At 38.9% G+C, this 21,090-nt stretch overlaps 1 protein-coding gene across 1 annotated transcript in view; it reads left to right on the top strand.

Moving 5' to 3' along the window:
• FBLN2 (fibulin 2) overlaps positions 1–21,090 on the top strand; it is a 105,401-nt gene that overhangs the window by 28,424 nt on the left and 55,887 nt on the right. The window contains 2 exon segments of the mRNA XM_063292855.1: positions 12,612–12,723; positions 17,449–17,578. Coding sequence (XP_063148925.1) covers positions 12,612–12,723; positions 17,449–17,578 — 242 coding nt within the window.

Below are 21,090 nucleotides of genomic sequence, written 5' to 3'. Positions count from 1 at the left end.
GTTCAGACTCCTTGTAATCTGGAGCTACCTCAGATGTTTGATGGCCTGCCACTTCCTCAGGCTGATGGTCCATCTGGTCTGTCTCTTCAGCCTCTGAAGCAGTGTTAACCAGACAGTACTGACTGTGTGGAATGCTGTGTCAGTTTAGCCTGAATGGCTGCTATTGCTGCTACTGTCAAGTAAACATGAGCGTGGAATAAATGGAAAAATCTCAACTATGGTAGAAGGGGAAATCCCTGGATGAAAACCAAGCCTTATATGAGATGGATCTGAATTTTTGGACTCGCCTCAAAAGGGAGTTAGGATTTCTAATCTGAACAAATATATTGCTGAAATTCCTTCTGTCATTTTTCACTGCTATCACTCCTATGAATTGCTTAATGATATTTCTGAAAAGTATCCTGGAAAATCTAAGAATTTGGAATCAATCGTAACGTGTAATTGCAGTCTTGCAAGACACAGATTCTTTTCTATTGGTACACACTGGACTTGGATGAACCTGGAATTCCAAAAAGAAGTAGATGCCTTGGATTGAACCAATGAGCCTGCCTAGTAAGCTCCAGGTCCCATCCTTGAAATAATGTCATCCAATAGGCTCCGGGAAGCAGCCTTCTTTGTTATGGTGCCTGCCCTCTAGAATGATATCCCCCAGAGGTTCATGTTGCCCCAATCCTTCCATCCTTTAAGGAACCCTTGAAGACTTGGCTCTTTCCCCAGGCCCTGAGATGAGTGGTTTTCTTTGGTTGTCTTTTTATTACCAGGCCGCTTCCTCCTCCCACCCCCCCTTTTCTTCTTCTTGTCTCTAGTAGTTTTACTCGGTCGTGCCATCTCATAGAGCACTTATTTTATTGGTTGTTTTTATGGTCGGCTGCCCAGAGTTGATTGAGTTGGGCAACTATATAAATATGATTAAATAAATAAATAAATCTCTACCCAGTAACCCAGATGCAGCTAGGAAGCTTTGTAAGGTCTTTGAAACATTGTTATAATGCAGAAAAGTAAATGCTATTACTGCAAAAATGACTTTTTTTAATTTCTATATAAAGCACCAGCATGGACAATAGGGAGAATGGGAAGAGGAAAGTCAGGGAACTGACAGGTGTCCTTTCCAATCATGAGAAATGGTTCATTGGCACTGTGCTTTGGAGGTAGCGTTTGTCTATAGGACATGGGACATTCACATGCCCTGATCCCCCCAAAACAGGACTTTGACCATTGCAAAGCATTCTGAATAACCGTAGAAGATTGTAAGGAACATCTCCAAATTAAAAAACTTGCTATAGGTAAGTGTAGCCTGTTTCACGCAATTTTGGAACTATCCCCAGGTTTTGTGTAACTAGCAAGCTTTCTAGCAAATGTTATTTAATGCTGTATGGACAAAAAACCAAACCAAACATCCAATCCCCACCACACATATTTATTTCTCTGGCTCATTAAAGAGCTCTGTATTGTTTTTATCTGCTTTTCTCTCCATGGTTTTACTTGCGGATAATCAGATTTGCAGTGTGGAACTCTACCTTTAAAAAAGTTTTTGCACTGTTCTCTGCAGCATTGTTAAATGATGGGGTGCCATTCAATATTAGCAGATAATGCAATATTCTGGGTAAATCTGGAATGAAGTAGAAAAAAAAAATCCCAGTGCATTTAAAAAGTATTTATGAAGTGACTTTTCATAAGCTATTGTTCACATGCTGTTGTAATACATCCAGCTGAGGACTGCATTGTTTCCTTCTACAAGAAAAACCAAACCAAGAATGCTGAAATCTCATTTACTTCATTGCATGTTAAGCATGACTAATACATGAGCCTAGTTATACCTGTTCCTGTTGAAGCTTTTCATAGTTGCTGCCACAAAGGAATCCTTGCCCTCCAACTGCCTTCCAGCGTTGGCTTGTTGTTTGTGATATTAACTAAAGGGTAGGTTGCCACATACACCACTGGTTTCCTCTAACCCTGAGGATGGAGATATTTCACGAGCTCGAGACAATTATTGGCTCCAAAGACAAGTAACAATGAATAATGTCTTCTCTGCACAACAGGCAGGCAGGCAGGCAGGCGGACCATTTTCCTTTTATGTACCCTTTGGTACAAAACTTTAGATGCAAGTAGGCGATCCAAGTAATTAGCAGGTAGGGAGATAACTCTTTCATGTTATCAGAAATTCTCACAGTAAGCTTTAGGCGTAAATCAAAAGAAAATATTTATAGAAATATAAAATGCACAAAAGGGGAAGGCAGAATAAGTATTTGGAAAATAAACAGCAATGGGCAAAAGTATGCAGAAGAGAATGATTGCTGTAAAATGAGGATGAGAGGCATTATACAATATGTATTTAGAGAAAAAGATAGCTGCAAAAATATAATGAAACAGAACAAGAAACAAATAAGATTAACAGATGCAGAGAAAATGTGATTTTGATGGAAATAAAATATTGTTTTGGAAATGGGTGAAGATGGCGAAACAAGGAGCCTCCAGCAGAGTGAATAGAATTTAAAGAAAGAAAATAGATGACATAAAATTTGGGATGAAACTAAAGTAAGGAGTGGAATGGTGGAAGGAGTGTTTTACAGATTTGTATGGGAATGATGGGAAAATGTTCAAGAGTGGAATTAAAACAAATGCTAGAAATGTTAGTGTCCAAGACAAAATTGATGAAGTCGTAAGTGCTGTGACAATTTTGAAAATTGAAAATCTGCAGGTGTAGAACATGTAACTGGAGAGATGTAAAAATATGGGTGCAGTTTACTTACAGGGTAGCTGTGCAACTTACTTGACTTGTGTGTGAAAGCTTTTTCTTTGCCTGGTGATTGTAAGAATGCTGTTACTCTTCTCCTATACAGAGGAAAAAATAGCCAAAATGAATGCAAATTAAGTTTGCCTGGGAAGGTGATTAATAGAATTCTGACTGAAAAGTGATAATGAGCAGAATTTGATAAGGGAAGAGAGGCTTTATGCTGGATAGGGGCTGTACGGACCAAATTCTGCTCTTCAGCAGGATACTGAGAAATGTATGAATATGAGAAAGAAAGGGTGGGTTTTGTTTTGTTTTTTGGTTAGATTAGAGATAGTACATGATAAAGTGAATTGGACTGAATTGTGTGATGTTATGTAATGTTCTGTGTGAATATGCAGTCGAAGATGACTGAATGCAATGAAAGTGGTAAGTGAAAGAAGTGCGAGAAAAGACTGAATCTTTGGTGAATGGTTCAACTTTGAGGTGGGCATAAGACAAGGATGTGTAATGCCCCTTAGTTGCTTTGTATATTTATAGATAAATGTATAAGGGATGCTAATGGTGACATTTGAGGTCGTTGGTAGGGTACATGAATATGTGTGTACTTTCGTACATAGACCTATTGTTGGCTAAGAACTTGAATGATTTGCAGAAAATGTTAGATAAACTGTATGATGCAATGACCAATATGGATCTGAACATTAATGTATCATTTGATTACTATGGTAACAGTGAAGGATTATAATTTATATGCAAATGGTGAACAGCTGAACACATAGATGAAACTATGTACCAAGATAGAATAATTACTTAAGATAGGGGGATGAAAAAGGGCAAATGTAATAGAGAGGTAATATATGCTTTGTTGCAAGCAAGGAATGTTTGTCAGAAGAAGCAAAAATGGTTGGATTTAACAGCCTATTTTGTTACGTGGAAGTGAGAGTATGGCATATCAGGAAAAACATAGAAGTACTGTAAACTGAAAATGGTGGGAATGGGGTCTTTAAGAAATGTGTGTGGTACACAAAGTGATTGGGTCAAGAATGTATGACTGCTGAATGAATGAGGATTGAATATAAAAGTGAATGAGTGTATATGAAAAAAGTACATTGAGGTGGTTTGTCATTTAGAGAGAATGAATGAGGATGGAATTGCACAGGAGATGCAAAAAGCAAGAGTGAATGAGTTGAGAGGAAAAGAAAAACCAAGAAAGCTGTGGTTGGATAAAATTGAGAAGAACCTAGAAAATAGGTGAGTAGTTTAAAATAGAAAAGACAACTTACGAATTTATATATGGACATAGTGAAAGTAAGGATGGTTTGCCAGGATGGAACAATATGGAGAGGTATAGTGAATGGTATTTGTGTAAACCAGTTTTAGATGGCTGCTTTTTCTTATCTTATACCTCCATTTGTCGACTTACTATCTCTCCTTTTCTGTACTCTGCATAACCGTGCTTATCTCGTGATTGATACGAATGTGTGTGTGTGTGTGCCCATGTGTGTGCTTTCTAAACGATACTAAATTATTGGAGATAAAACTCATACAAAACAGGGTAGACTGGATTAGGAATGGAAACAGAATTGTCTCCTTCCCACTTTTGGATTTTGCGTGGAACAGACAAATTCCACAAAATGTCTTCATGTCTTTTATAATTGGAGATGAGGTTGGATAACTTTTAATTAAAAAGGATATATTCCTTTAGCAATTCTTGGCAAATCTGATACATCAGATGATATCCTGGTTTTGCATTTGGAAGTCCTTTCAAAGGTACGTGGCATTCATGGTGCATTATGAAAGCCAGCTGGCTTGATCAAGGATGCTTGTATTTTTGAATTACTAAACACAAGAAAGGCAGTTTAGTGTCCTCAGAGCCACAATACAGAAAGAGTAAGTTTGGCAGTGATACAAATCTCCTGAGAAATGACTGCATGTGATCATTTATCTTTCACAAGCGTTTTGTTCCCTTTCCATTAGTGTTTAAATATGAATGGATTTCTAATCTTCCTGGCACTTCTGTTGATAACATTTCAGTTGCTGGAGAGTAGCAGTAGCTGCATTAAGATGAGACTAGGCAAGGTAACAAATTATGTTCCACATGGATCAAAATATTCATTAATGAGCTAAATGAGACAGCAGAAAATATTCTCAGTGAAACCGTCATTGATCGAAATCAGCATGACAGGATAAACTTTCAAAATTATGTCAATGAATTGCTGCATATGTTCATAAGCAATAAGAGGAATGGTGCATCAAAAAGCAGAAAAATGTGCCTATGCTCCATGGCTTAGAATGAGCTATGACTTAAATATAAGCTAGAAATGTGATACTCCTGATCAGAATGAAAGCCAGGTACTTAACTGAAGCACTGCATGAAAACTAAGCATGAGGACAATGTACCACAAATGTAAGGGTTTGCCTTCATGCATTGTTTTGTCATCCCATTTTAAAAATATTCAGAAGCTGTTTCCTTGGGCAACAGGTAAAAAAACCCTAATCAATAAAGTTTCAGATTTTCTTTTTCCAATTTTTTTCAAAGTGATTGGGTTCAAGGATGAAATGATGAAACCCCATGCTACAGTGATACATTAGCCAATTCTTACCTACAAACATGGGAGAAGGAATTGAGGTAGCATGATCCTACTAGCTGCCCCCACCTTAATTGAAACAAATTTAGCAGTTTTTGTGAATGGAGTTCTACAAGCAGGAATCCTTACTGTGTTGAAAAACAAATGGTGAATGGCAGTTTCTCTGCCAAAGTAACTCCAAAAAATAAGATGTGGGCATGGAAATGAATTTTTCCTCCTGTGTGGTCTCCCATCTAAGTATCTGTTAGTACTTAAATGGGAAACCACCACAAATACCAGGACTGTAGTTTGATTGGGAACGTGAAAAAAAAAAAATCCCAGAAGGTGGCAGTGGGAGATGTCAAGCAAATAATGTGGGTGTGTTCTTGAAATCACCAGGAATTGAACTGTACTTGAGAAAAGGTTTTTACCTGAGGATGGAACAGAGGTTTCAAAGTTGAAGGACTTTTGTGGATCTGCAGAGCCTTCCTTCTCTTCCATTCAAGCTTAGCATTAAAAGCCATTGTCTCATGAAAATATAAACTAAGCATGCTAAATTAGTTGACCTCTGTCCCAGATAATTCAAAGTAGAACCGTTATCCACCACTATGGTCCAGGAGAAAATTAACTGTTCATTTGTTTTAGGAACAAAGTAAATCAGTTAATTCATCCTGATGGTTATTCTCTTCTGCACATGAGATAAGGAGATGCATCTATTTATCCCATTTTATATATGCATTTTGACAGCCAAGCATAGCTGAACTATTTATCGAATGCAGATTAATTTAAAAGATCCTATTACTGGAAGCAGAGCAAAGATCTAAAAGAGAGATAGATTCTAGGAGGAAGCAATGTATGGGAGCATGAATTTAGAAGGAGATACAACAAGAAACTTATAAGAAGGAAGAAAAAATAGTGAAAGGGGAATTGGTACATAAATATGTGTATGTGTAATTGTGGCAACCTAAGCAGAGTTCCACTCAAGGCATTTGCCTGTTTATCTTCATGTTAAGCCTGCAGTCTTGAATGTGGTACCCAGGGCCCTAATATGCATGCAGGAATTTCCTTTGATTTCTGCCAGGCTCTGACATTTACATTTTTTTTTAAAGATTAGAAGCAGACATGCTGCAAAACAAAGTGCCATCCTCCATTAACTCCATTAACTTTATGTTCAAGAATGGCTCTGGATCCCACATGGTCCCCAGAACTTTGCTTTAAAAAATAAGCAAGGATGAGTAACTACAAACTAAAGCTTTCTCTGGAAGTGTGCCCCCCTGCCTAAAGGACAAAGTCATGTAGAATAGTATGAAGCATGTAGGATTGGGGGGGGGGGCGGACAGACTAGAATAAGCGCAGCTAGCATTTTATGAAAGTGGCACTTCGTAACTGGTTATGTTCTTCATAGCAGTTTGGTAAATAGCCCCCCTTGCCCCCGGGTATTTGTGAAAGCATCCATAATACATTTTCAGAATTCCAATCCTAAATCCTTGAAATGTTGGAGCTCTTCGATGTTAGTTACACAATTTAAAAACATGAGATACTAGTCACAATAGCAGTTGCTTCCAAGGAGGGAATATCATCATTGAAGATTTGGAAGATCAACCAATCTGGATTAAAAAGCAACAGAAATGGGAAAACTCTCTCCAGATGCAACTTAGTCCAGGGCCACTGACAGACTAAACTATATGATGGGACTATTCTTATTTCCTTTGGGATGGTGTTCTACAACTTCAATCAATTCTTTGAACAAAGCACATATTCAGCATTTGTTCTTGATCCATTCACTTGGGTATGTTCTTGAAATAGCACTCCATTCTAGAATCATCTACAATTTAATTATTTTAGTGCCAGGTCATGTTCCTTCAAGTAGAAGGTAGCACCTAGTGATCTTAGCTGATCTCAGAAGCTCAGGAGTTCAGGCCTGGTTAATCCTTGGATGAGAAACCACCAGGAAACTCCAGATCTGTGAGCTGGACTAGAAAGTCAAAAGCACATCCCAGAAGAAGACAGACACTGGAAAATCATTTTCATAGTTTTGTCAAGAAAATTATGAGGGTGTGTCACAAAGTCATCATTAGTCAAGGTTGAATTGAAGGAGATTAACCTTTTTACAAAGCCATGATCAATTATTAGGCCATCAAATTTTACCCTGCTCCTAGATTTCAGTGTTTTATTTATTTGTTTGTTTGTTTATTTATTTAAATTTCTATCACCACCCATCTCCTCCCAAAAAGGGGGACTTCGGGCAGTTTTATAATAAAATTATCCTTTTAAAAGCATCAACATATAAAATTACAAAGTAAACAACCAAAATAATAAAATAATAAATATAAATGTAAAATCCATGTGGGAGAGATTACATTTGGTAGGGAGGACTCTATACCACCAGCCACCCCCAGGAAGAGCTATTGCCCTTCCCACCCAAGGTGAGGCAGCAGAACCAGGTCTTCAAATCCTTCTGGAAGGTCGGGAGGAAAGGGGCCTGCCTCACCTCTGGGGGCAGAATGTTCCAAGGGTGGGTGCCACTGCAGAGAAGGCTTGCCTCCTGGACCCTGCCAAGTGGAACTCCCTTGCCGATGGGATCCGTAGCATGCCCTCTGTCCTTACTCATGACACCCTTTCTGCGTGAATGGGTGGGACGGGCCAATGTGATGGGGATGAGATGGTCCCTCAGGTAACCTAGACCTATGCCATGTAGGGCTTTAAAGGTGATAACCAACACCTTGAATTGGACCTGGAAGCAAACTGGCACCCAGTGCAGCTCTCTCAGCAGTGGTATCACATGTGCTGATCTTGGGGTACTCATAACTGCCCGCGCGGCCGCATTCTGGACCAGCTGAAGCTTCTGGATACTCTTCAAGGGTAGCCCCATGTAGAGTGCATTGCAGTTGTCTATGTGGAAGATGACCAGGGCATGAGTGACTGTCCAGAGGGCATCTCAATCCAGGAAAGGGCATAACTGGCACACAATATGAAGTTGTACAAAGGCCCTCCTGGCCACGACTGCCACCTGCTCTTCAAGCAGGAGTCATGAGTCCAGGAGGACCCACATGTTCTGCACCTGTTCTGAATGGGGCAGCGCAATCCCATCCAGAACTAGAGATGAGAACTTCCCGGATACCAAGGAGCCGTCAATCCACAGCCACTCCATCTTACTGGGGTTCAGCTGAAGCCTGTTGTTCCCCATCCAGGCCCCCACAGCCCCCAGGCATTGAGAAAGGGCAGCCACCGCATCATTTACTTCAGCTGGGATAGAGATATATAACTGAGTATCATCAGCATATTGATGATACCTCATCCCGTGGTGATGGATGATCTCACCCAGTGGTTTCATGTAGATGTTAAATAGGAGAGGGGAGAGAACCGATCCCTGCGGCACCCCACGCAGAAGAGGTCGAGGGTCGGATCTCTCATCTCCTGTCACCACCAATTGGGACTGGCCCTAGAGGAAGGGGGTGAACCAGTGCAAAACCATGTCACCCACCCCCAATTCCCTGAGCCACCCCAAAAGGATACCATGGTTGATGGTATCGAAAGCCACTGAGAGGTCAAGAAGAACCAGGATGGATGCACTCCCTCCATTCCGCTTCTGCCAGAGATTATCCATATGTGAGACCAATTCAGTCTCTATCCCATATCCTGGCCTGAAACCTGACTGAAAGGGGTCTAGATAATCCGTTTCATCCAGAATCCTCTGGAGTTGTAAAGCCACCACTTTCTCAACCACCTTCCCCAGGAAGGGAAGGTGGGAGACAGGACGAAAATTGTCCAACAGAGTAGGGTCCAGTGATGGTTTCTTGAGGGAGGGGATGCACCAACGCCTCCTTAAAGGCAGCCACAATGACCCTCTCTCTCAAGGATGCATTAACCATCACCTGGACCCAACCACATGTCACCTCCTGGGCTGTCTTCACCAGCAAGGAGGGGCATGGGTCTAGATGACATGTGATGGCATTTACAGTCCGGAGGATCTCGTCCAGTTCCTCAGGCCCAACAGGATCAAACTGTTTCCAGATAACCGGGTAAGTATGATCCCTCCGCATTTCCTCAGACTGTGCCCCATGCTTAGAGTCCAACTTGGAACAGATCTGAGTGATTTTATCCTGCAGATGTTCAGAAAACTCCTCCATGTGGAATATTTTATTCAAATACTTGAGTATTAGAATTTCCTGGATATTGGGGAAAAAAGGTGTATGAAGAAGAAATCCAACTTAATTAGATTTTATTTCAGAACCTAGATATGATTCACATAGGATTCCAATATGATGTTCAGTTTTCTGCATCACAGTGGAAGATGAATAGTGTAATGGTGGAAAATATCCAGGTTAATTCAACAGTGTAAAGCTTAGAAAAGTTACCTCATAGAAACTTATTTTTGTCTTAGGTGTACTGTTTACTCTGCTTCAGAATACAAAATATTCAAATCCAGTATGGGAACAAAAATGATATGGTGATCAGGATGATTTAAACAGAATTTCCTACCCTTGAGCCTCTTTTCTCTGGCCTCATACCAGGTAATATCTCCCATCACAATATTCCATTTCAGAGATAATTTAGAACAGAATATCTTCACAGCAGGAAATTAGACAAGATAATTTAAGCACCACGCATCTCCCTGATTCTGCTTTCTAATAAAACTTCAAATTCTTTAGTTCCTGAATGGTAAACCAACTAAAAAGTGTTCACCTATTTCAGAAAAGGCTTCAGGCCAAAGAAGACCCAGCCAGCCCTGGCTCCCTTCCATTTTATTTATAAGTGTGTGCAGAAGGACCTTCATCTGGATCATGACTCCCACTCAGAGAGGGGGAAGATTTGATCCCTTCTCCTCTACCTGCTCTTTTTCAAATTACTTTCATAAACTGTCTTATTTTGTACTTGTCAGACTCACTTTTTCTATCCTCTTTCCAAGTTTTTCTTTTCAGCAGAAATTAAAGCTGCAGGCTTTTTTTAAAAAAATGCAAGTTATTTTGATGAAATCTAGCACAAGGAGCAAATTAATCAGTGACTGTATAGCTACATTCTCTAAACCAAGTGTCCTATGGTTTCAGACATTAATGCCATAGAATATTTAGAATGAGGGTTAAATTCAGCTTTGGCAACAAAATACCTGTGAATTAATGTTTATCAACTGTAGTTTGTTGTTCTACTTGTTGTTCTACTAGTTAGTCTTTCAATAATATCCCAGTTATATTTGGAAGTGTGTTATGTGCATGTACTTATCTCGGTTTACCTTGGGTGTTAATATGGCATTTATATGTGAGATTTTAAATAATCAAATAATGAAAAATGTTAATGATGATCAACCTTTCTGTTTTATACCTGTTTTGCTGATAGACTGAACTCTTGAGTGGCTCATCAGCCTCATCCATTTTTTTCAGCTGGACAGCTAATTTAGTATGCCTCAAATTTTGGGCCATAAACTACTCAATCTAGAGTTATCCTATTAACCTTCTGTATTCAGTCTGAGCACAGAAGGCCCATAGACCAGCAAAGTTCAAATTAGAGGACTGCATGGCCCCAGAGAAGTTTCAACTTCAATTAATATTCGACCAGTGATCCCTTATGTAATGCTACTTGGACAATGATTTTTAAAAAAGGTAAAGCATTCTTAAATAGTTGGTCAGTGTTGGATCAATATATTACATTTTTGTTCATTAGATAAAACAGGATAATTCAAATTGTATTTGTACAATGACCTAGAAAGCTTCACAAATATGCTCCAAAGTATTTGTGAAACTTTCTAGGTTATTTTACAAATAAAATCAATTTGAAAAAGAAATATAGCTGTTCTTCAATTGTATTGATCAATTCTTTTTGAAAAGTCTTTTCTTTTCAAAAGACTTTTCAATTCTTTTTAAAAGCTTTAGGAAGCTTTGAATCTGAGATGCTCCCGGTGCTACCATTGACAGTGCTGTATGCTATCTGCTGTGGCATAGCTTCTTTTCTTGTATGGTGTCAGAAATCTGACTTGCCAAGCATGATTAGAAAGAGCTGTTGGAAGTCTGTGTAGGTGGAACTGAATAAGCAGCCTTGTTTTAGAGTTGTAAGGGAATGGCATGTATAAAGATGCATTCACTAAAACTGTCAGAGGCTTTATTAGATTTAAAATTTCCTTTTCCTCCAGTTGCTCAAGGCAGTTCATACAGTATTTCTTTCTCCAATTTTATCCCCACAATCTCAATCCTGTGAGACAGGTTGGGCTGAAAGAGTAAGTTATTAGCTAAAAGTCATCTGGTGAGTTTCTGTACCTGAGTATGGACTTGAACTGGTTCTCTTCAGTCTTAGTCTAATGCCTTAGATACTACATATGTAGCATGTACTACATCTAAATTGAATCTGACACAAAATACTACAGTATGGAGGGCTTTCACCCATCCATCCATTTTCCAGGATATGCTATTTCATCTCCTCTCTGGGCTTTTCTGTTTCCTCCCTTGTTCAGCAGTCAGCCAATATTCTGTGGCCACTGAATATAGTTCTCGTTATGTTCATTTGGAGATCTATTTCCATATATATTTAGTTATATTTTTGAAACACCAATGTTCTCTTGAGCCTGCTGATCCCTCTTTCTTGTGAGTGGACAGTACCATTTTAGAACAGAAGAGTGATAATATGGCTATTCAGAAATAAGACATTATGTTCAGTAGGATTTGTTTTCTAGAATTTGTGTAATGTTTGAAGCCTAAATTAATAAATCAGATTGTTAAAGTCTACAGAAATACATCATTGGGAATCTTTCATAGAAACATACATTAGCCATCACTAGAGTCCATCATGTGGGGGGCAAGAGGCAATAAGAATCAGGCTCATATGAAATCTATTCTAATTCTTGAGTAGCTTTCATAACCAAAGTGGCACTTCACTCACACACAAGAGAATGGCATTGGTGGACTTGAGTGAGAACCCCAAGTTTTCAAAGATTGCAAAAACCTTTAAAGTTGCAGAGGGGGTATAAGCCCCAGCTTCCAGTATTACTTCAAAGTGTCAATATAGAACCCCAAAAGATTTGAGGGAATTCCACTCACCCAAGTATTAAGATCAGCTGAGAGGTTCTTCTGTATGTCCCATTGTTGGGAGTTGTACATCATGAAGAATGACTGATGTTTATTCTATTGATGTTCTTTACCATGGTATCTATGATATAGAAAGGATATTGTCATAGAAATCTAGGAAAGAGGAAGGGGAGTAGAATGGAGTTGCCAGATCGTTTACAGGGGCATCCTGAACAATAATATTCTGTTACAAGCCTTACTTATCTGCTCTGATGTCCCAAACATATTTCATGTAGCTGTATATCTGCCATTTTTCAGATTCAACGAAAGATTTAATTGAAACTTGCTGTGCTGCTGGACAACAGTGGGCTATTGATAACAATGAATGTACAGAAATTCCAGTAAGTGGAACAGATGGTGATATTTGCAGGTATGTAAAAGAAAAGTTAAAAAAAAAATCAACCACACAAATCTGAGTTTACAAACTTCCTGCACTGTATAATATAATCAACATTACATACATTCTTTATGTCAGGTTGAAGTACATTCCAGATGACACTGCTGCCAGATATATTGCTTAGATTATTATTAATTTGAAGCTTTCCAGGCATTTTCTAATAATATTTTGATTTAATGTAGAGGATGTACTAAAATGCTCCATTCTAAACATCTCTGGTAAAGTCTGTTCCTCAAAATCTGTTCACATCTATTACTCATAACTTAGGAAGAAGTGCATTCTTAGACCTCTATGAATAATGTTTTTTTTTTTTTTCCGATTGCAGCCATCTGCATCTTATCCTTTACAAGATGCTAGCTGTCTTATCAGGGCTGCTATGAAGGCACAAGACACTTCTGTCCAAATTTTAAACAGGGCCTGCTGAAATGGAGAAAGTGGGGAGCATGTGAGGCTGCTGCTCCATTTGCTACCTTGCTTGGGCAAGCAAACAATCACCTCAGGGACAAGCTGGCCACACCTATTTGCTGAGCTACTCAAGCATCCTCCCTTCCACTGGTGGATCACTCATTTTTTGTTGTTTCATCCAGAAAACAACAACTCTCGACTATCTTGTTATTAATAATACTGTTGATGTCTTTTAATTGCATTTGTTTTAATAATTTTATTTTTTGATTGTTTTTATTGTAAGCCGCCTAAAGTCACTTTATGGTGAGATGGGCAATATATGGCAATTTGATAAATAAATTAATAAATAAGGGAAGTGCCACTGATTCCCTGTACTTTGCGGGTGCCCCTCAGGTGTGGTGCCCTTGTGCAATGCTCAGTCTGAATAACTGCACACAGTGGCCCAAGGTTGTATATTCTGTCTACATTCATATGACTGCTGAGTGCACTATTAGAGATATATGAAGGAATTGGACTCTTGATCTAAAATAGTAGAGCTATTCCAGTAAAGAAAAAAAAATCTAATTATTCTAAATATGAAGGAAAAAAAGGTCTAGCACAATGGGAAATTAAATTGTTGAAGTTCACATTTAAAATGCTTTCCTAGTAAAGAGGTCTAGTATTTTAATGGAACTTTATTTTTATTTCATATGCCAGTGTCAGGCTGAATACCTACTCATAAAATCAAAACACAACTAGTCTTTATACTGTGGCTTTGCAGAAGGAAGCATCTTGTGATAAAAGCATGGCATTTAGTATTGTGACAGAACGGAGAAAATAAATACCATCTGCCATCCTGTCATGTGTCTCCCGGCCATACAAACTGTACTTGTGTTAGCTTGAGGCAGGAAAAGCGCACGCGCGCACACATACACACACACACACACACACACAGAGTCTCTTACAGGGAGAGGAAACTGAAAGGGGCTAAGAACCTGGCAGGGAGCTAATGGTGTTGGGCTTTGAAGGGGAGAAGAAATAAAATGGCTAGTGAACAAAGATGGCATTTGGCAGTCTTGGGCTGCTGAACAAATGCAGGTTCCAGGATGATTCAAGATCACCAAAGAGGAGCTGGCATAGAGATTGCTATGCAGGGAGGAGAATGACATGATGTGGGATCTGTCTAGATGTAATGGTATGTGGGAATTACCTCGGGAGATGGGGGGTGGGGGCCAAGAGATGCTGCCTACGGAATGATCAGATAAAGCAAGGTGTGGGGGGGAGCCCACAGCTGCATAACAGGCAGAGAAAGCAACTCAGAAAGGACCCTCCCTAATTTATCAGGCTGTAAAAAGAGACAGCTAGAGATTTGTCCTTTTCAGACTTGCAAGTTTCTGTTAATGCAGCCTTACCATAAAGTAGCATTAGCTCATCTGATCATGTTTCCTGTCTGGTCTACCTGGGAGGCTGACACTAGCTGGCTCAGATTTCCAGAGGGAGAAAAACTCAAGACATCCAAAAGAACATCAAGGTTGCTCTAACCGTAGGAGGTTGCTAGCAGGCTGGCTCTAGATATTTTGGTGCCCTGGGCAAAGCCATATTCTGATGCCTCCTAGGGTTGGCTCACCTTCCAACATTGCTAGGAATTTCAAAAAGGTGCCCTCTTGTTTCTTTTTTTTTTTTCAGGTTTTTGAGCTTTACACTTATGATTTTCAGCCCCGGACATTTTTTTTCTTTTCTCAGACATTTTCACCCTATTTACACAGTAAGTAATTTTAATTACATCAGCACCCGTTGTTGTCATATGGCAACAATTCTGCAAAATTGTATTTAACCCTTGAGTGGACGCGCTGGCTTATGAAGAGTGCTTACTGCTTTTTGCTTTTTTTATTGTGTTTTTTGGGAGTCTTTTTCAATTTTGGCACCCCCTAAAATTTGGCACCCCTAGGCCAGTGCCTACTCGGCCTTAGCCTACAGCCGGCCCTGGTTGCCAGCCAAGTTTTAGCTGAAGACCTTGATTAATGCTTGGGGAATTTAGTAATAGCTATACACCTAGCTACAGCTTAGGACAGGCCCACCCACCATCATATTAGCAGAAGTAATAGGGAGATAGTTGATTTTAGAATGGTAAAGCAGTTAGGTCATAAAGCAATTTGCTTCTAAAAGCAGATGGCAGAAGAGGGGAGGGAGAGCTGAAATTCTCTTTGTATGCATTAGCAGAGCTCTGCTTGCATAATTATTTGGCTTAAAATGTCAACCTCATAGAGAAACTAAAGTCTTTCTATCCTCAGCATGCTATAAATAACCACCACCACCAACACAAGGACCTGGTTCCTTGTGTACTATGTCTTGTCTGAGAATTTAGGTACATAGCAAAGCTACCCAAATTATCTTCCAAGCATGTTTGTTTAATTGTTCATTGTAATTTTACTCCACCCATCTATGAGGTAATTCTAAGGGAAAGATTTTAAGCTAAGCTAATGATAAATTTAAAGCATAATTTAAAACATAATCAAAACTCCATTAAAACACATCAGTGAAAGAAACACATGGCATCCACCTACTTCAGTAGCTTGACCAGCTTATATGTCAAAAGCATGCCTGAATCAATGCCTTTTATTATAGGTATTTTCTGTGATAGCTCCCACCTTATGGAATATTCTTCCCCCAGAAGTACGTGCATTCCCACTTTGCTGAAATTCTAGAAAAAGTTTAAAGCTGTTTTATTTCAATGTGCTTTTGGTCCCAGCTAACTAAGTGTGGACACTTACCTTGGGTTTTATTGGGTTTCATCTTAGCTTTCTCTGGTCATTTTTTCTTTTTGATAACTGGATTGACCTATTCATTATTATACTTTTTTGATTTTCATTTGATTTGAATTTCCTTTGCTATTGTACACTGCTCAGAGTCCTTTGGGATTGGGGTAGGTTATATATACTGTAAAATTAATTAATTTTAGGCCAACTTCCTGTATATTGAGATAAGCTACTCAGAAAGCCTCTTCTCACATTTCTGTCAAACATTCCTTCCTTCTTGGGGCAGAGTTTTGAAGGTGTAGGTTGTCTTTCGAGTAGCCTTCTCTCAAGTCATGTAGGTTGTATATTCATAATCAGCACTTTGAACTGTGCTTGGAAACAAATCAGTAGCCAGCAAAGCTGCTGAAACTCTAGTGTAGCTGAAATTTCTGGCTTCAAAAGGAGGCCCATATCATATAAATCATGTTACAACAGGTCAAAGTCCAGGAACGGGTGCTTTCATCCTTTACTAAAACTGCAGTAAAGTGCAACTTTATCTCTTCCTTTTGATTCCATACTTCCAGTCTTTTTACAAGCACTATACCAGAGAAAAATAAAACTGAGGCAAGACCTTTATAGCAAAATGTAGGTACCTGTGATAAACTGAGCTAAAGTCAGAGCAGGCAAATCTGGTTTTGCTTAGTGATATATAAGGTATTTTGAATTTGATAATTTGATAGTTTTAAAGGTTAAAAAACTGCAGCAAAAAATTTAACCAAAATATGGCTTGCATTTTTGTGTTTTTCTCCTTTGTAATGAACTCATTTTTCCAACCAATTTTCTTGAATTTAATAATCACATGCATGTACTTTTCTTGAATATAATGAAGAAAATTATATTCAAACCAAGTAGAATTCCTTGATGTATAGTTTTCTCTGCACTTTTTTTTTTGTATCTATGAACTTTATCATAAACTTTAAATGGTACATGTTTGGGCTATAACTTTAGGAGGTGTGTATCTGCAAAACTCAGTAATAGTTTTATATAGGATTTATTTCTTCTCCATTTTTAGTGCTAACCATTGCATTTTTATGCCTGAAGCAAGACACAAATTTGATTGTACTGCCACATATATAGCATCTCCATGCACCATTTAGGCACAAGTTCCTGTTGTCATGCTCCATTCTACTTATTCAGAGAAACATAACCACCTGCTAAGTAGTTTATGTTAAGCAAAATGGTATAAAATAAGTTGAAAAAGAACATAAGCCAGTGTTTCTCAACCTTGGCCACTTTCAGATGTGTGGACTTCAACTCCCAGAATTCCCTGGCCAGCTGGCTAGGGAATTCTGGGAGTTGAAGTCCACACATCTGAAAGTGGCCAAGGTTGAGAAACATTGGCATAAGCTGACAGTTGTATGACTTGGTGTTTGGGCTTATAAAATATGCATTTAAATCTGAGATGACATATATTTTAAACATATACTTCTTGTGTCCTGTGCCTTCCACCTTCCCTATATAAGAGTGTTTGCCTGTAGCAGCCTGTTATTGAAAGCAATATATTTTTTATTTGTTGCAGAATTGCTCAGAAGCAGTGTTGTGTCTCCTATTTAAAGGAGAATAGCTGCATTGCTGGCGTGATTGCTGCCAGAGAAGGTGCTTTATGTGGATCGGAAGAAAGTGATACCTGTGGAGGATCATTTTATAAGGCAAGATATTCTGCTGAATCTTTGTGGCAGCTTTGCTAATACAAACCAGTTTACTCCTGGACCATTTTAAATCTTTGGTATTTTTTTTTAAATCTGAATTTTATTCAGTTGCAGAGAATCATGGGTAAGAAATAATTTTTAAAACTCACATAGCTAAGCAGTTTGGCTGTTTGCCTCTATTTCAGAGCTTAGGCCAGATGCACAATCTATCTAGCTGATAAGAATTTCATTAGTGCTCTGCCTAAGCAGTCTGTCTCCAATATTATAGTTAACAGCATGATAGTTTTTTTTTAAATGATCACATTATAGATAAATTGTTGAGTTCCATTAGACATATATATTGGCTTAAAAGTAAATTGAGCAATTAAACTGATTTAAACTTTAAAAATGTTTTATCTGATTACAGAAACTTTATCTCCTTTGTAAAGGTGGTATTTGGCAAAATCTGCAATACAGCTTAGTTTCTGCATCTCAAAATCTCACTTATTGTGAAATCTTTTCTTCCAGATCTTAACCATATTTAAAGTTTCAAAATTAATTTAACATTGAGCATAGTATATTTTTGATTGACTATGTGCCATCAAGTTGGTGTCAACTCTTAGTGACTACATAGATTTTCTCCATGAAGATCTGTCCCTAACCTGGTCCTTCAGGTCTTCCAAAGGTGTACTCATTGCCACTGTAACTGAGTCCATCCACCTGGCTGCTGGTCATTCTCTTTTCTCTTTCCTTTCACCTTTCCCAAGATTAGAGCCTTTTCGAGAGAGCTAGGGCTTTGCATAATGTGTCCAAAGTAGGATAATTTGAGCCTGACAGTATATTTAGCCATTTTGATTTAACCTGGCTCATTGGGTACGCGGTGGCGCTGCAGGTTAAACCGCTGAGCTGTCGATCGGAAGGTCGGCGGTTCGAAACCGCGCGGCGGGGTGAGCTCCCGTTGCTAGTCCCAGCTCCTGCTCACCTAGCAGTTCGAAAACATGCAAATGTGAGTAGATCAATAGGTACCGCTTCGGCGGGAAGGTAACGGCGTTCCGTGAGTCATGCTGGCCACATGACCCGGAAGTGTCTATGACAACGCCGGCTCCAAGGCTTAGAAACGGAGATGAGCACCGCCCCCTAGAGTCGGATTCGACTGGACTTTACGTCAAGGGAAACCTTTACCTTTACCCTTTACCTTTACATTGGGTAGTATCAAAATGTCTTGCAAATACATTTATCAGAATGAAAAATATAAACCTGTTCATGGAACAATTCAAGCTTTAATTGCTTGGTACTTAAAATATTATTTAAGGTTTTCTGAAACAATAAATAGTAAAGCCATAGACATCCACTTGGGGCCAAAGAGGAAAAGTGCTTTGTGATATTACAATGGAAACGCTACCTGTAACATACTGGTGTATGATGTCTTGATGTAAGTATGAAAGAGTGGAGCTGTGCCATGGTCACAATGCATGTTTTGCCTGTTTGGCATCATTGTGGTTATGGGTAGATGCCTATGACTATAGAGTGATATGGAGTAGAGGTCATTGTGATACAAATTTTATAGTACATTTAGCATGAAGTAAAAAAAATCCCATTTAGTGAACTCTATCTCATTCGTATCTTGAATAGCTCAAACATCAGAGAATTATGTGTTTATAGAGTGAATCCTTTAGTACACTGGTTTATAGAAGACTTCCCACCTTTGCCCTCAAAGCAAGCTTCCATTACCCCAGTCAGTGATGTGAAGATTGGAATGATGGAGTCCAAAATACCTGGAGGAAAAAGGAAGATAAAAAGTGATGTTTCTGTTGGTCTCCTAATGCATTTACATCTAATCATCTCTTAAAGAATGAGTACTTTGCAATATGAAATGCACTTTATTATTTCTGTTAGCATTTATCCTTCTGTCAGTTAGTGTCCTGAGCTTGTGTGAGGCCAAGGTACATCCACCTAAAGCAATGCTAAGGGTATACCTAAAGGATGCACCTAAAGGTATATCCATCATTCCTAGAGTCTGGCTGTTGGATTTTTATTTTATGAAGTAATAAATAAAGCCCTGACTAATAATAGGTGGTTGCTCACCAGCAAGAGTGCAGTGGCTTGAAGTCCACACCATGTTTTGTGAGAAATGCTAAGGTCTTCACACCAGAAGTAGATGGGGTCAAGATCCTAATTTTGGTCTGGATGTTAAAGTTCTTAAGTGCTGAAATGATGCCTTTGCACCCAATTTGCATCAAAAAAGATTCCCACATCTTCAAAATCAGCAACTATGGGCTTACTAACACACGTAATGGCCATATATTGTTTTTGTGTCTGAGACGTGTGATCTGGATATGGAGAGGATTTCCATCATCGCTTTGCCATGGTTAGATCAGGCCGTGAGTCAGATTTCACTGACTGTCACCTGCAACCTCCACAGAGCGTGTTCCATTCAGATGGCCCACACTAGGCACCTGATGGATCCAACAGATTCCCACTGGCAACAAGAGGCAAGACAAGTGCTGGACAAGATTGCCCCCGAGCAGCCTCTTCCTGCTGGCTAATCTTAGTAGACTCTTTGGTTTACTGAAAACTTCTGGGAAATAAAGTGGCAGAAATGATGCCTAGAGTGCTAGTAGAGAAAGATGAGAAATTATTCTGATTAAACACAAGTATATGCTCATGTTTGGTGATGAGAGAAGTGAATCACTTACTTTTCCTCTCTTATTGTGTCATGGGGCTGTTGTAAATGTAATCTCAATTTCATAATTGTTGAAGTTAAAATGGTGTATGGAGAGAATCTCCATTCACTCTGAACTTTTTGGAGGACGGCTAGAATACAAAGCATGAAATGAATAAATAATTTGATTCTTTGTTATAATTTAAGGCAACATCTTGAATCTACTCTGGTATTAGAAGCTGTTTTGTTCAGTAGTCAGCATGCAATGGATTTATATTATCCTCCCCATGGCAATTGTAATAAACCATAGTATACTGCTCCAGGGATGGATATAATAAGCTGTAGTGTAATTCTAGCCAAAAACATATGTTCTGGGTTAGCATGGACTCTTTTGTCTTCTATATGCTCCATATGTGAAGGGGGAAAAATATATGAAAGCTTTTCATTCTAGACCAAAGGAACTTAAACTCCATAGAAGAACTATTCTGCTTATTTGCTTCTTCTCTGAGAATATACTGGAAGGACATCTGAAAGCTTCTGAATTCAGGCTCATCACATGTCATGTCAGAATCATTAGTGTGTTCATGGACAATACAATGAACAGTCCTGCAAATTTAGAAGTTTCTAAATTCTAGACCCTTATGGAATTATTTGTGGTTGCATGTTTATAATTCTGTACAACAGTGGCACTTCTGTGAAAACAATATAATCAAATGATAAAAGCCTCCATACAGAGGTAATGGCAGAAACTACTGTACAGATAATATCTACAAAAGAAGAAAACCAGTAATGCTATCCTCAGGTTGAGCTTAGCTCTTTGATATGGACATGCCTATTGAGTTATCTTGGCTACAGTATGGAAATGGTTTGT

Source organism: Candoia aspera, chromosome 2 (genome assembly GCF_035149785.1).
Source record: "Candoia aspera isolate rCanAsp1 chromosome 2, rCanAsp1.hap2, whole genome shotgun sequence".
In the NCBI taxonomy this organism is placed as follows: domain Eukaryota; kingdom Metazoa; phylum Chordata; class Lepidosauria; order Squamata; family Boidae; genus Candoia; species Candoia aspera.
This window is presented reverse-complemented; position numbering and strand designations above follow the sequence as displayed.